Source organism: Idiotropiscis lumnitzeri, chromosome 2 (genome assembly GCF_059441095.1).
Source record: "Idiotropiscis lumnitzeri isolate Australia: NSW breed Sydney's pygmy pipehorse chromosome 2, RoL_Ilum_1.0, whole genome shotgun sequence".
NCBI classification, from domain to species: Eukaryota; Metazoa; Chordata; class Actinopteri; order Syngnathiformes; family Syngnathidae; genus Idiotropiscis; species Idiotropiscis lumnitzeri.
The window spans coordinates 6,019,667-6,035,652 of record NC_142392.1 but is presented as its reverse complement, the minus strand read 5'-3'; the positions used below and the strand labels follow the sequence as shown (position 1 = coordinate 6,035,652).

Sequence of the window (15,986 nt, the reverse complement as noted above, 5' to 3'; positions counted from 1 at the left end):
TAAATAAAATACAATAAATAAAATAAGATAAAAAATAAATACATAAATAAATAAAATTAAATAAATAATAAAATAAAATAAAAATAAATAAGACAATTAAGGCAGTTTGCTTTTAGAATATGACCTGCTAACTCCCGTTTGTTCTCACCAAAGCAAACTCGTGGGAGATCCGGCCGTCAGGCGGCAGCTTGGCTCCGAAGCCGAGCGCGGGGAACAGCTTGTCGCTGTCGTAGTCCTGAATGATCTCCCCGACCGCCTTGAGGGCCATGGCGTAGGCGTTGAGCTGGTACGGGCTCATGTAGTGGAGTGAGGTGGGCTGGGCTGGGTTACCTGCAAATGATTTGCGTTCATTTTTAGAGCAGCTTTGTTAGTTTTTAGTTGTTACGATTATTTTACAGATTAATTGGATTTAAAAAAAAAAAAAAAATTTAATCATTTTGATCAGGTATGATAGTGAATTTAGGAGTTTCCGCCATTTTTTTCCAATTTTTTAAAAATTATTTTGATCAAGTATGATGATGAATTTAGGATTTCTCGTTTGCTGTAAGATAAAAAAATCTAAAAACTATCCTGAGTCCCCCGAATGCGTTTGTTGACTCACCATTGGAAGCGGTGAAGTCAATGGCCACTGTGAAGTTAATCTGCGTCCTTGAAAGAGAAAGGCGGGGATAGGAGTCATTAATCAAGTGCCGTCTCAACCCCCCACCCCCTTTTCCTCACCAAAAAAATAAATAAAAAATACAATAGGTCCTTCCTGCAGCTTTTGCAACTCGTCACAAGATTGCATGAAAATTAGCGCCCAGAGTTCTCAAAACTTGTTAACCTGCAGCGACTGGACAACGTCAGCCTGTCAGCGCTTTTTCACACCACGCCTCAAAATCCACCCCCAAGCCCCGCCCCCTCCCCCGTGTTCTCTGTTCACTGCCACTCCCAACGCAGCGCTCGTGTCATCTCGCGGTTGGAAGCAGCTTCATCCTATTTGTCACCTCAGCGGGCCAGAAAAAGTGGAGGCTCTACGAGCCATCAGTCGTCGTGACGGGACACTCATTGGTCTGGAGGGGGAAGTCGGAGATGGACAGCGATAAGGAGAAAATAGCGCACGGGGGGTTTCCATTTCAGTCGCTGGCAGTAGCGAAGACTTCAGTGGGGGGGATTTACCGACTTCACCTCTTAATGCCACGACTATCACTGTGCCGTTAAAGAAGACGTCAATACAATACAAATATTATGTGAAGCAGTTCGAAACATGAAAACATTTTTTTTTTTTTTTTTATAAGCAGTCATGAGGCATGCGTCCATTTTTTTTCTATAAACAAACGCCTCATAATTAGACAACATTTCACTCAAGAATAAAAGCGTCGCATGCTTAGAACACCTGCGGCGGCGCCGGACGGGCAGGCCCGATTGCGGTTGCTAGGCAACAGCAGTCAGCAAAAAAAAAAAAAAAAAAGTGGCCGGTTTCATCTGTGTCGCCCCGCTTCGCTTTAATAAGGAGCATTTACGACTCTTGTCTTTAATCACGACTTGCTTCGTCACGTTCGGCCGTCCGAGGAGGGCTTTTCGAAAGTTCACAGGGAGTCCACTCGCCTAAAAACGGCATCTCAGGTGGTGTCCTGATGAGATGCAAACAGAATGTTGCCGCTCGGAAAGTGGCCGAAGGACCACGACGGCGTCGTGCGGAAGTTTGAAGGCGGCATTGAGGGGGGGAGGGGGGGAATCTAATTTTACTTGACAGCTTCCATCTGAGTGGCTTTTCAAATTGTAATCCACACACACACACACACAAATCTTTGTTCTGCCGCTGGATGTGTGCTCCTCTTCCAAATGACATCTCCTCACAATGCGTTCAATACAGGCACGGTTTCCTCCTGCTTCTATTCTGGTTTCAATCCTCAATTCAGCAGGCAAAACAAGAGGAGACAATATCTGTCACGGCGAGTGACAAGAGCAGCCATCAAAGGCGCAACTCGGAATGAAAGATACGGCCAACAACTGTTCATTTTCATCCGAGACCTTGTGAATAGAGGCTTCTTTGTGGCGAGCCATGGGTGGTTCCAACGCTTTATCGGGCGCGATGAAAAGAATGAGCGGCGGCGGCGGCGGCGGCGATGCTCCAGATTGAGATGGAGCCTTCCCAAATCAGTCATTTATGCTAATGCAGCCAGCCGATCATGCTCCTAATTAGGTCCAAATGAGCAATTAGCTGATTGGGTTGAAGCACTGTAAAGAGCTGCCAATCAGAGGAGACGAGAGCAGTGGAAGAGAAAAAAAGATGAGGGAATGCAGCACTAAGAGGAGACTGAAGGGAAATTTGAAAAATAGATGGCACACCGGGGGGATTTTAGGGCATGGCTTGAGTGATTTCACAGTATTTGTGGATGCAAGCGTGGGCATGTTTGTGTGAACAAGTCTGCCCGTTATCAGACGGGGTCCATTTAGGGCTCAAATAGGGAGACAACATTTGGCATTTTATTGGGAATTTATTAAAAAAAAAAAAAAAAATGCGCAGTGCACAGGGGCCGCATTTCTCCATGAAGGAGGTGCGAAGGTGCGCACGTGCTGCGAGCACGGCAAAAAAATGACCAGCGGCTTGCTCAGTGACATTCAGGCCACGTGATTCAAGATTTCTTGGGAGTACTTCAATTGCAGGAAATCAACAGTCAAGTCAGCGACAAGACACGTTTAAAGGTACAGGAGGTGGATAAATGTAATGGGATGCAAATTGAAGACATTTTGTATGTTTATTTTTTTTTTTTTGTGGAAGAGAATTGTTATAGCTTTCACGATTTGTCGCCAGCATTAATAGATCAACACGGAGATATATATATATATATTTTTTTTTTTTTTTTAGTGACAGGACAATTATCAGTCGGGCCCGATTTATTTTTTTTTTATTTGATTTTTTTTATCATGAATCTGATGGCAGATAAAAGATCAATTTAAATTGTTAATAAATTCCAATTAGCTTTACAAGATGCTGCCAACCTTTTATTTTGGTTTTTGTTTCAAATTTCCAAAAAACAGTATATATTTATTTGTTTGAGTTTTCATTAAACATGCTAATTGACAACCTGGGAGCTTCATGATTTTTTATTTATTTTTTAATTTTTATTTAATTTATTTATTTATTTTTTTTTAAATCAAGTTGTCTGACATGGTTTGAAAAAAAAATGCAATGCCAATCTGAAAAGCTGTTTAATAAAGTTGGGAGTATGTATTTATTTTTATTTATGTATTTATTTGTTTTTTCATAATTTTAGCAGCACAGTGGTTGGGAAATCCCAGATGTTTTTCCCAAGGCTGTTTTAAGGTTAAAAACCCAAAAAGGACAGCTGGAGAGACACTCCAATTTCGCCTTTCCTCCCTTGACATTCTCCTGGCTCTTCACGAGAGCGGTCCGGCAACGCTCGGCCGCGCATGGTCGTACCCGCGCACACATCAGGAACATGCGCGCAAGGTCACATGAGCGAGTGTCCAAACACAACGAAAGAGCGCACACGAGGGAAACGGACGCACTGCAGAATCGGGAGTTCGCTTGACTTTGGCTGGGTCATTCTGTCTGCTACTCACATGGAAATATATACAATTTATCGGCGGGATAATTATATTTGGCAGAGTGCAGATGGCGTGCCATGGCGGGGTTATTGACCGGACAGTATGGTGGCTGACAGAGCTCATTGCATTTGCCGTTGTGGAACAAACACGTGAAGACAATTTTATTTTGGATTTTTTAGTTATCATGTTTTGCATCATATCAGCTGTAAAACTCTAATCAAAATGAAGAGCTTTGACGCGTCCGTATTTTTTTATTTTCTTTTATTGTCATTGCAAAAATAAATATAAATGTTTCCTTCCAGTATTTGGTCGCGACTACATCACACATTCACCAAGGAATACATCCCGTCACGTTTTTAGCTTTAAGGACGGACTTCCACCTTCTCACGTCTTTCCGCGCAGTTCTTCAAAGGCATTCGGATCTTGAAGCACTTTCCGCTGTTGCCACGAGAATGTCAAAGTGGATCAGGACTTGCTGGAGACGGGGAATCCTTGCCGTTGCTCCTGTGACACAAACAGCATTCCGCGCTGACTTAGCTTCCGTCGTTTCATTGTCATTTACAGCCATCACCGCGGGAGGATTAAGAGACACCAAGAGCAAAGTCCAAAAAAAAACATTAATGCCAACATTAACGTAAGCGTACATCAAAAAACGAGTGTTTTTAATATAATACAATTTTTAAAATATTTTTTTTTTAAATTAACGGATTTAAAAGTTAAATACAACTGAACTGCAGTGACTATTCTTGCATACCACAAGAGGGCGCTGCTGAGATAAGCACTTGCTATTGTGCGTGTTCTGTATGAATTTGCGATCATAAACTTCCAATTGCATGCAGATATTTGTAAATATCACTTACCCAACTGCTCAAAAGTCGTCCGTCTTCAAACTTTTAACACCGTCAATGAATCCTGCTCATTGATAATCAGCGCTGCGGTGACTTCTGTGTGCCTACTTTGTATTTGGCCTTGAGGCTATTTGCAGATTTTTTATTTTTTTTTCTTTCCGCACCGCTTTTCGCTCTCAACTTGTGCATTTGGTCGAGCTCCGTCAGCCACCGAAAGAAAGCGATAAGGACACCCAGCGTGTTATGGCTCGTTAAAGGGACACAACCCCAAGCATTTCACAGTCTCAAATAAAAATGCGGTCATTCACCTACCCTCCCTTAATGTAGTCCAGGAAGGTGACTTCAATGTCCACGAGGAATGACAACAGTGTTACCGTTCCAGAGTTGAGGTATTTTTTCTTCTTCCCTTTCTTCTTTGGATTTACAACCTGAGAGAGAAAAAAGTCATCGATTGTAATTTTAGCCCCAAAAAAATTTCCTCATCAAATATACAGACTGACCGGAAACAAACAAACCAAAAAAAAAACTTCAATTCCAACAACCAAGGTTGTACTGTCTGAAAAATATGATGGCAAGGTTGAAGTGAGGAGCGATGGCCTCGGGGAAAGAAACATGTGGAAAGTTGAGGATTTACGTGTTCACATTGAGGCTCACGCAGAGGCCGCTGAAGGTGAGGAGGAAAATGTGGTTTTAACAACAAAAAACACAGGCAGAGGGGGCAAAAGCTTAAATAATTCAAAACAAATAAATACAAACATTCACACCGAGCTACCTACAGTTTTGGTTTTTCAAATTGCAGTCTTTTCAATTTGAAAATTGCATTCCGCAACACTGCGATTTGCATTTGATCGACTGTTCGGCCAAAGTAGAAACTTCCTCATTGTTAATGGCTACGCACTCACCTCGTAGACATTGAACTGGCTCTGCCCTCGGGATAATTCTCTGTAGCTGGTGCTGAATTCACCAATAAAGTCATGGCTGCAGGGGCGGAAATGAGAATGAGATACACAGGCTGGCAACTCACTCCAACAAAAATATTTGTAAGGGCTAGCTCGCGCTAATTAACGCAAGTAAAGAGAGTCACCATAAAGCTTTGTGCTAATATAAATTAAATTAAATTAATAAAAATAAAAATAAATTAAATTAAATAAATGCTGGTGCTGAATAGAGGAAGCCAAATAATAAAAGGAACGACTCCTCATTAGCCAGACTCTTCTTAAAGCTTTGAATTAGTGAACAACCCGGCAGAGCTTTTTTTTTTTAAATTTTTTTTTTTAAATCGTGTTACAATTCACATTTGTAGTACAGATACCAATTTACTTTCAAAATGCATTCATGTGGTGTATGCAGACAGATGAATATTTGCGCAGATCCAGCTCACGGTAATTCTTGAACGCCCAAAATGTAATCACCTGTCCCAACCCGTGAGACGTATCTGTGATTAAAAGTTCATTTGACTCCATGTTCAACTTGTAAGTAATCTCGTACGAGGCATATTACCTCGACGGTGCAAGATTTACCTGCCGTCTCTGTCCCAGTCGTACACCTCGACCTTGATCGTTCTGTTAAAAGAAGAATATAATGAGGGCTTGCTTCAAAACTAAACGAGCTGTTCTAGAAAGACACTTTTCCGTTTGTGCAGTGCTCGAGGCGCTGCCGGTGCGTCGTTGCAAAAAAAAGGCCACGTCGTTAAACCCTGCCAAAAAGACAAAGCTGCCTATTTGTCTGCTGCGTGGCAACCCTCATTAAAACGGCACCGATGTATCATCGCCGATCGCGTGACTCAATTTGATCGGGAAAAATGCTAATTTCTTTTGTTGGATCCATTCGGCGGCTTATCTCCATCTGCAAACAGCTGCATCTGCCTTCCGTCATGGGCGCTCTTCATTTCGAAATTCATCCGTTTGTGTGTGCCGGAATGGCTTACGAGGATATTCTGTACGAAGGAAGAATAGCCTGCCTGAGGGAGACATCCCGCATTATCGTGGTTATCTCCCAATATTTCCAATAGAAGTGTCATCTCTTGCGAGGCGGCGGATAGAAACAAACAAGGATGAAGAGATGAAGAGTGAGGAGATTTATTAAGGGAAAACGGGGGCACTTCTAATGAGGCCTGACTTTGTTGTTTTTTTTTTTTTTCATTTTACTGTAACCGCGCTGCAACGCGGCTTCCTCAAAAACAAATCGCATCTAATTGAAAAGACCCAAAGCCGAAGCGTACGTTCCCCCATCCTCCTCGTCTTTCAATAAAGGCGAGGAGCCGAAAGCCGAAGCGGCGCTAATGGCCCGCGGAGCTCGGCGTAGGCGGCCGGATGAGCATCATTACGGGGAAAGGAGGTAATAAAGTTAAGGAGCAGGCTCCTCATAAGCTGACATTTGCCTCTCCAGACGGATGAGTGGTGGGTCGGGGCAACACCAGCGCCACAATGGAGACAAGTGGACCGAGTTTTAATCATGACTGGCAACTTTGTAGTCGGATACAATTCAAAAGATATTTCTAGAAATCTTTTTGGAGTTGTTTCACAAGGGAATTAATGTAAGCGCTACGTAATAACAGCGGTAACAACACATTCGAGCGCCATAAAAGAGGTTTAGTTGTTTCCAAGCTTCGGCGAGCTCTTATCTGGTATCACAGACGCGACACAGAGCGAATGTGTGGGAGTGGGTGCCCACTGTGCGTTTGTGCACTTTTTGGTTTCCCGAGTAACCCATTGATAAGGCCTAGCTTGACTCCACCGCCCAAATAATCCTATTGTGTCCAGAATTGTGCTGTACTAAAGTCCTGGTGTGTGTTTCTGTACTACTGTCTGGTGGACAAAAATTTTCTTCTTCATCTTTCATTTGCAACGCGAATAAACTGAAAATGAATGAATGCCTTGCAGCATCAGCACCACGGACAGCGGCTGTCCAGTGCAGGCGCTTCGAAGGCGATAAAACTTGACGTCGGTAACGGCGCAGGTAGTGTAACGCAAGTTTGCTGACTGTGTTCACACCCACAACGGCGGAGTTTACAAAAAATACCAACATTCAGTCCAGCTCACGCCTTGTTGTCAGAATGAAGAGGAAAAAAAAATGTTTCTTGACATGATATAGCTGGGGAAAATGCGGCCATACCTGTCATAGTCCCCGTTGCAAAGAGCCCGAACAGGGATTTTAAAAGCCTGCCACACGGGGTTCAATGTGTTCTTCACCACTTCTGTTTTGTGGCAGATGGTGAACCTGCAGAGAGCGATAGGGGATAATGGATTAGCGGGGCGCTAAGTAAGTTCTGCTAACGTAACAGCCCACGTTCGCTAACCCCCCCCCCACTCAAATTGCTGCACACATAGCGCGCAAAACATCACCCCCGACCTGCTTACAAAGACCTCTTTTGATCTGGAGGGAACGAAAAATCAATGAAACCAATTTCCTCTGGATGCAGAGAAAGATTAAAGCCCCCCCCTTGAAGTGGAAAAGGGGGAAAGGGGGAAACTCACGAGCCGTCCTCGTTGCTCCTGTAGAAAACCAGGAAGGGGTCCGACTTGCCGAAAAAATCCTTCTTGTCCAACTTGTTCCCGCAAAACTGCATCATGACCGACTCCTGGTGAACGCACGACAAGGACAGGACATGACTTGACCAGCCAGGGAATTAATTCAATTAACCAAGGAGCATATTCAATCATCATTCCGTCCGCTCACCCTGCAGTTGTTCAGCTCCTCGGCTTTCACGATAATAGTGCCGCATTTTTTGCCGGAAATGCCTCTGTTAAAAAAAAAAAAATCACTTAAAAAAGAAAAATGGTTGTGTACATGTTGGATGCGTGGTGTTAGCGAATTTGACACAAAAAAATAAATAAATAAATTTAAAGGCGTGCAGAAATTCCCTTTCTCCAGTTGAGTAACTAAATTCTCCCCGGCCTTTTTGTGACGAGATCACAAGATGTGACAACCATGTGCCAGTGACAGCAGCTTGTTGTCAACAATTGCGCTATTTTGGACAATTTTTGCACTGCAGCACCTTTTGAGTGCCCGCAGGGGACATGCCATCCAGTGATTCTTGTCAGGCTAAAATTCTAAAACGTCCGAGAAGCTTCCCGCTCCGAGTGGGCGGGGAGGGGGGGGTGGGGGGGGGGGGGGGGGGTCACTGAGCGAGTTTGGAGTGGCGTTTAAATATACAAAAGTGTGACTGACTTTTGAGTGACAATCAGCTTGAAGCAAGCACACTCGGCCTCTTATTTGGAGAAATGTGCAAGCGAGGGTGTGAGAACATGTGCTAAGCAACACTTTAAAAAAAAGTGTTGTTTTTTTTTTTTTTTTATTAATACGTTGAAATGTGTTTGCGCGTGGGAGGTGTAAAACTATCAAGCACATGTTTTTTTTTTTTTCTCCACACTACGGTCTTTCTATATTGCAGATTTTCACCAATTACGAACGGCTCCGGCCTTGAAACTTCTAAAGAAAGCTCGGAAACGAGTCAAGAGTGCAAGATGACGTGGTTAGTGAATTGAATGCAAAGCATGTTCAAGCGCAAGTTATTGAAGATTCAAAACATAAGCGCAATATGGTGACCGCAGGAACGATGGAAGTTTTAAATAAAGAAGACGAGCGCTTCAAAAAGCCGAGAACATGTGCTTCTGTTCTCTTTTTCGTCTCCATGACACAAAAAAGCACTCCGAAGAATACTTTGTGAGTGTGAGCATGCGAGAGGGAGGGGAAAAAAAAAAAGCAATGAATCCCCTAATCAAGAGACAAGGATTTGCAATCAGGGTCTGGCCTGAGACAGGTAATTATGTTTTGGGCTGCACACGGAACCGATCCGACAGTATATTTCCATCTCGTACTCTAATGGGAACGGATACGTAATCATTTCAAACGGGAAAGCGTCCGACCCGCCCACACAGAGGCGTACAATCGCGCGTTTTGTTTGCATTGGGGTGCATGTTCTGGTTCGAATTTGTGTCGCTGTTTATGAACTTTCAACGAACTGTCAACGGTTCTTGAGTGTTGTTTATGTCCTTTCAATTTGAGGTTTGATTTTCTTTTTTTTTTTTGGGGGGGGGGGAGCGTCCACCTCACTGAATACTCAAAAGAGAGCAGCTTAACTACATTCTACTGGGATGTTATTTGGCGATGAAAATGCAAATTTCCAACCCAGAGTCTCGAGAGGGACTCACAAAAGCACGAGCACTCTCATGCAAATTTCACCAAACAACGAGCCGGGGTGACACATCGGAGCTTATCAGACGTCAAGAGTCAAAAAGGAGCCCTCGGGATATCTATTAGCGTCACGTTCCAGGCACTCATCTGACACGTACGCCTGCCGCCTAACCGCAATCACGGTAAATAACTTGCACAACTTTCGATTGTGATACGCTTGACACCTGCCAAAAGTGTGCCGGCGCCGGTCACGTTACAACGCACACACGCTGGATCCCACTGGTGATTGGACAATAAAACGTAATTAGCCCTCATTAAAATTGATGAAGACTCCCTTGATATGAAAAACATACAGAATCGTTCATCGACGTTCAGCCCTCAAATCAAATTTGCCATTAAAAAAAAAAGAAAAAAAATGCTATCGTCATGGACGCGACTATCAGCGCGTCGCGGTTCACCTCGTTTCAACCGGGAAACCCGCCACCTCAATCTGCATGTGCAATTGCCGCTTGAGTGGATGTAATGAAGAGACACACGCATGCGTTGGAAAACAACACACACACACACACACACACGGTTTTGTCACTGAAGGGATGCCAGCCGCAGCACCTTTTTCCATCTGAGTGCTTGTCACGGCTTTAAATGAACAAGGAAAGTGGATTGGACTAGAGAAGAAGACAAGTGGCAAATAAATAGGAAGGATGAGGAAAATAATGAAAATGGACTAAATGATGTCATCATAAGACAAATTACAGCAACATAAACACATTTTTTTGATTATCATACACGGGGGAATTGGTCGGAATGTTTGAAAGACACCGTCACCGTTTTGAACTCATTTACTGCCATTGACGGGAAAAGACGTCTTTTTTTTTTTTTTTTTTTTTTTTTTAACTCGGCTGGTAGTGAATGAGTAAATAAAGAACGGAGAACATGAATAAATAAACGGCGCATTTCGTTTGCTCTGCTGCTTCTCATTTATCTGACTCATTCCCTTTCAAGTTATGCTTAATCCTTCAAAGTTTATTAAAAGACACAACAGGCTGCTGGTCTTCAGCAACAGTTGCACATAAGAGCGATTTAAATTGGCGCATTTCACACCCATAGCTAGGCCCATTTTTTAATGATCTTTTTTTTTCTTAATGCTCGTGCAGGCTGCAAGATGACAGCAAACACCCTCGCTGCTTGAGGGTGTTTATTCCTCGTAATCACACAAGTCAGGGATGCACCCTTAAAAAAAAACAACGCTTGAGTAACGACACACAGACACTCTCCCTCCTCAGAGTGTTAATTGTCTCGAAATCTCTGAAGGCCCGCGAGGGCAAGAACAGCTTTTCCATCGCATGCGCTTGCATTGCAATTAATTTCACACTGTCACCTTTTTTTTTTTTTTTTTGGGTTGCATGGTCCAATGAGGTTAATAAGTTTCGGGATAAATAATTGCACGGCTCATTTAGTAGTAGTCGTGATATATAGCCAATAAAGATTGAAATGCAACTGCAACGTTTGTCTGAGGTCCACTCACCCAAGAGGCTTTTCTAATCGGCTGCCCAAAGACCCGACCGCCTCGCCCAGTGTACAGTAGGCCTGGCCCAGAAAGTCCTGCGTGGCAGAGGAGAAGCAATTTTTAAAAGAAGAATTTGCTCAGCGCTAAAAAAGCATGAAAGAAATGAGGAAAAAAAAGGGTCGGCGCCAGACAGCCCCCAAACCGTTTCCGTTTCTATGGCCCCTTTACGTTCCCTATTGGGAGATAATATTGGCAAGAAGATTGAGTCTTCCTCTCCCGCTAGCCCTCGCAGCCGCCCCACTCGGCTCCCCCCTGCCAAATTAAATTTCCATTTTCACAGCGCACGTAATGAGACAGGGAGCCCGAACACGGAAAACAAGACACATGTTAGACGAAATGAATTTGAAAAAGGGGCGGGGCGTGGGGCGTGGGGGATCATGGCATCTCCACACATCTTAGCAGGGAGCGGACATGATGAGAACATTTGTCAAGATCAGCCAACGTCTCTGATAGCACACCAGAGAGGCACTAACGTGATTGATCCGTTTTGCGTCTTTTTTTTTTTTTTTTTTGACATGAGCTGCCTCGGTTTTTTGACACGGTTTAATGCGAGCGCCCCTTAAGACGAGTGTGACGGATTGTGACATTCAGCTTTCATTGACTGCTTCAGAGAGGTTCTTCTTCTGATGGTTTGTTGTTGGAATATGCGTATCGGGGGGGGGGCTTACTTCACTCGTTTTGTCATCAAACGAGACGATACGGTGACGTTGTTTTATTCTCGGCTGAGGTTCGTGGAACAACGTGTCCGTGTGTAACTAAAAGACAAATTCGACATTTAACAGCATGAGCACGAGATAAAAAACAATTATAGTGACGAAGATAATGAAGTTGCGTGGGTGCAGCTCGATTCGGGAGGGAAAGTTAAATGTGACGGTTTGAACCGACAGAAGCGGCGCGTGGGCGTGTGCGCGACTGTCGTTTAACATTTACCCAAGACTGTACTAATTAAACCTTCGGCACATTAAATACCGCCGAAGCTCTTGGCTGCCGTTGATGCTACAATGGATGAAGTGAACTCTTGACGGAGAACTTCGGGGTTGCTCAGTGGTTTGTTGTTCTTGAAGGGAAATTATTGCTCGTTGCATACAACGTGCGTGACGAAAAGTGCATGCTGACAAAATGTCGGTCGCAGCGTCAACTCGACTTGTGTCTCGTGATCGCAACCGGTGAGCTTTCGCGAGCGAGCGCGCGCTCAACATTTCACTCCATATTTCACAGTCGTTCTCGCCCGGCTGCCAGGTGTGCCTGCAGCCAACACCTTTCATGTTAAAACACTTCTAATGGATTGGGTTTGTGCCCCCCTCCCCCACCCTAGCCGCAACCCGCCCCCCTCCCTCTTTTGAGACCTGCATCACCGAGCCGTGTGCCTGTCTCTTCTCGTTCGGGGTTATTGATTTTGAGATGATGTGATGGCGAGGGGGGGGGGGGGGCTGACACGTTGAAGGAGTGAAATGGGAAAAGATGAAATAGAAAAGACATTGATAGAGGAAAGACACAAAATAGATATAAATGTGACAGAAAGCCACTGTGCGGAAGAAAATGAGATTTTCGCTCATTACGCCCGTGTTATGAGAAGTATTACAATGATCTATCGCTTCAAATTAGGTTTACCTGCAGTTGCACTACAAGACAGTAAAAGGAGAGAGAGCGGGGCCGGAATAATCATTTTACAGATGACAATCAGAATGTCAAAATGTTAGAATAACAATGGATATATATATATATATATATATATATGTTTTTTTTTTTTAAATGATAGAAAAGTTGCAATTATGACAATAGCTTCAAACCGGGAAATAATTACATTATAGTTAATTAATTAAAAAAAAAAAATATATATATATATAAAAATATATATATATATATATAATTATAAATAAATAATATATATATATATATATATATAAATAATATAAATATATATATAAATATTTTTATTTATTTATTTATTTTTTTTTTTTTAAATGATAGAAAAGGCAGAGTGTTGCAATTATGACAATAGCTTCAAACCGGGAAATAATTACATTATAGTTAATAAATTAAAAAAAAAAAAATATATATATATATAAATATATATATATATATAATTATAAATAAATAATATATATATATATATAAATAATATAAATATATATATATAAATATTTTTATTTATTTATTTATTTTTTTTTTTTTTTTAAATGATAGTAAAAGGCAGAGTGTTGCAATTATGACAATAGCTTCAAACCGGGAAATAATTACATTATAATAACAGTAATTTAAATACAAAAACAGTATATAGTACTGCCTTATTTATTTATTTTTTCATTGAACCACAAACTCATGGTGCGATTGTCAAGAAAGAAGCAGATGGCCACAAAGCAGAGAGAAAACGGCGACAGATATCTCCAAACACGCACACACGCCGACGGTTCAGTTGGTTTCGGCTGCGGCCCGGTGAGCTCGATTCAAAATTCATCATCCTAACACATGTTCTTGTTTACTTAATAGCCCCCAAAAAAAAAATAAAAAAATCTAACAAACGCTGTGCGAGGAGTACTTTCCTGGAGTAAATGATAAACACGCTCAAGTGTAATGAGCAGATTACTGTTGTGTGGCTGAATTGGCTACTAATGGGTGTTATTAGCTAGAGCGGCTCGTCACATTTAAAAAAATAAATAAATAAATAAATAAATACTCCCCCCTCCCCCTTCCACTTCCACCCAATGAGATCAGAAACAGAAGAGCAGCGGTCGGACAAGTTGGGGTACTCACGTGTTTGGACAGGTTGGCACTCTTGGAGTCGACGTCGTACCTATGCAGAAGGGGAGAGCGCGAGTGATTCGCTGAATTACAATGTGATGGGGGGTGACAAGAGCTCAGCTGGGAACACAACGGGGGCTTGCAGACGGGGTAACTGGGCCAGGCAGCTTGTCACCAGCAATCGCACCAGAAGCGGCGGGGATGCACTTCGCGGCGTCGCAGGCATCCCCCCGCTAAACTGACACTAAACGGACTAATTGGATGTCACACGTACGATTGTGAGGGGATCTATATTCTCAACGTCTGGTATGGCTGACCAAGCGATCATACGAGTATTATTCACACCTCATATGCCCGCGTCCTCGCACGATACCTGCTCAGAGAAAATGTGCTGGGAAATGGCTGGGAAAAGTGCAGAGGCTACTCGAAAGAATTGGAGACAATCAAACAGGCCATTCGCTCGACAAGCGCGGATCGTTTCACAGCTCCGGGTCAGCCATCATTTTAAGTGGATTGCCATTTGTTGGGTAATATTTTGGGTCCAAGAACGTTCAGGGGGACTGTTTTAAGGATTTGGGATGCTAAGCATGGCTTGAAGGCTTCGCCCTAAATCTGCTCTCAATATAATTGAGATGGAAATTGCCAATGGATCATTTTTTTTTGTGGGGAGTTCGTAAACTTAAATATTACGGCAGTTAGCGTTGCAGACCTTGGGGCTAACTAGTACTCGCTGGCTTCATTATTTTTTTTTTTTTTTTTACACAACAATACACCTTAATCAGAGAAAAAAGACTTTCTTTCATCTCGCGCCCTACCTCGCCCTCTTCCACCGTGCGTAACTGCTCACCTTTCCCCTTGCTGCTCATAAAAAAAAAAAAAATTAATAAATAAATAACTTCCAAGAGGCAACCTGGTTACTCAACTCAAACCGCCAAATCTGTAATAGGGCAGTCAGTACATTTTTGAGGACACATTTCAGTTCACTAGTATACCTTTTGTGTTTTCTGTTCTCGATAGAGTGCCGTGACGTTTAACTGATGTGAAAGATTTTATAAAAAACAAATTTGATATCCCACAAAAAACGGATACCTGTCAAAAATATGCACGCAATCGTCGTTTATTCAAAAGGTGCGTGTTTGAGGTTATGATTCAAATGCTTCTCCCTGTCTACTTTTAAACCTCACCCACCATACGAAGGACCTGGTTGTTATGGTAACCCTTGTTTCACCGTGCATATAGCCAGAAACATGACACACGGGTTTGTGGGAATACATAACACACGATCAAAAAAACGGGTCTTCCCACGAGACTTCGAGCAGCCAAGTGTGACAGGCGAGGTTAGCAGACGTATGTACAGTACGTACACAAACAAGGGCCTACTCAAAACGAGACAAGCCCCGGGGACGCGAGTCCGTTACACGTCGCCACCTGAATTGCACCAAAGCAAGAAGGGAAGAAGATTGCGCCAATCAATAGATGCCCAACCTGAAGATGTGTTCCCTAACTGCTCCTCTCCGCTGTCATTACAGGTAATGTGGGATTGTGGATGACGGGCAGGCGAGCCGGGCCGCCGAAAGCACATCTGAAGTGCTATGGGATCGATCGTCGTAATCGAAAAGATGAGAGCTACAAATAACGGTCATTTGCCACAGAAAATAGTCCTTACCTTGACCAGTGAGATTATATTTTCCCCACTCTTATTGAGCGGCCCAAAAAAAACAAAAAAAAACAGCGCTCAATCACCTCGGAGCAAGGTATAACTTACAAATCCCGGCGGGTTTATCTGCACGTCTTCTTGGCTCATAGATTAGAATATAATTAGTCTGTGTCTAATAAAATAAACCCGGCCAAATGCGCTCTTAATTCAATGAGGAATGCAATCGGAGAGTGTGGAGGAGGAGGAGGAGGAGGTCTGCTGAATTCATTTTGCCAAAGTCCAACCGTCTCCGAGAGGGTATGACTCATGCAAGGAAGCGCACATGAAAAGGTAAAGACGTCGCCGCGGAGCTTGGTCTCGAGTCATGCGGTAGACGCGGATGGCGAAAGCCCGAGGACACGTGATAAATAAGACAGTTTTAACGTCACAACGATGGTGTCGGCTAAAAGAAAATCAATCTTGTTCTTGAGCGTTTCTTTGA

At 43.0% G+C, this 15,986-nt stretch overlaps 1 protein-coding gene across 2 annotated transcripts in view; it reads right to left on the bottom strand.

Annotated features, from left to right (window-relative positions):
• The window catches only part of LOC148341464 (copine-8), a 32,515-nt gene that overhangs the window by 5,789 nt on the left and 10,740 nt on the right, over window positions 1-15,986 (bottom strand). For both annotated transcript variants that reach the window (XR_015839725.1, XM_088281071.1), the window contains exons 5-14: window positions 13,861-13,900; window positions 11,065-11,141; window positions 8,082-8,145; window positions 7,880-7,983; window positions 7,518-7,622; window positions 5,924-5,965; window positions 5,306-5,381; window positions 4,716-4,831; window positions 602-648; window positions 149-330 (exon numbers count right to left, since the gene is read on the bottom strand). Coding sequence is in view for 1 of the 2 variants with exons in the window: in XM_088281071.1 (XP_088137197.1) it covers window positions 149-330; window positions 602-648; window positions 4,716-4,831; window positions 5,306-5,381; window positions 5,924-5,965; window positions 7,518-7,622; window positions 7,880-7,983; window positions 8,082-8,145; window positions 11,065-11,141; window positions 13,861-13,900 (853 nt within the window). In the remaining variant the exon portion in view is untranslated. The remainder of the gene's footprint in view (window positions 1-148; window positions 331-601; window positions 649-4,715; window positions 4,832-5,305; window positions 5,382-5,923; window positions 5,966-7,517; window positions 7,623-7,879; window positions 7,984-8,081; window positions 8,146-11,064; window positions 11,142-13,860; window positions 13,901-15,986) is intronic.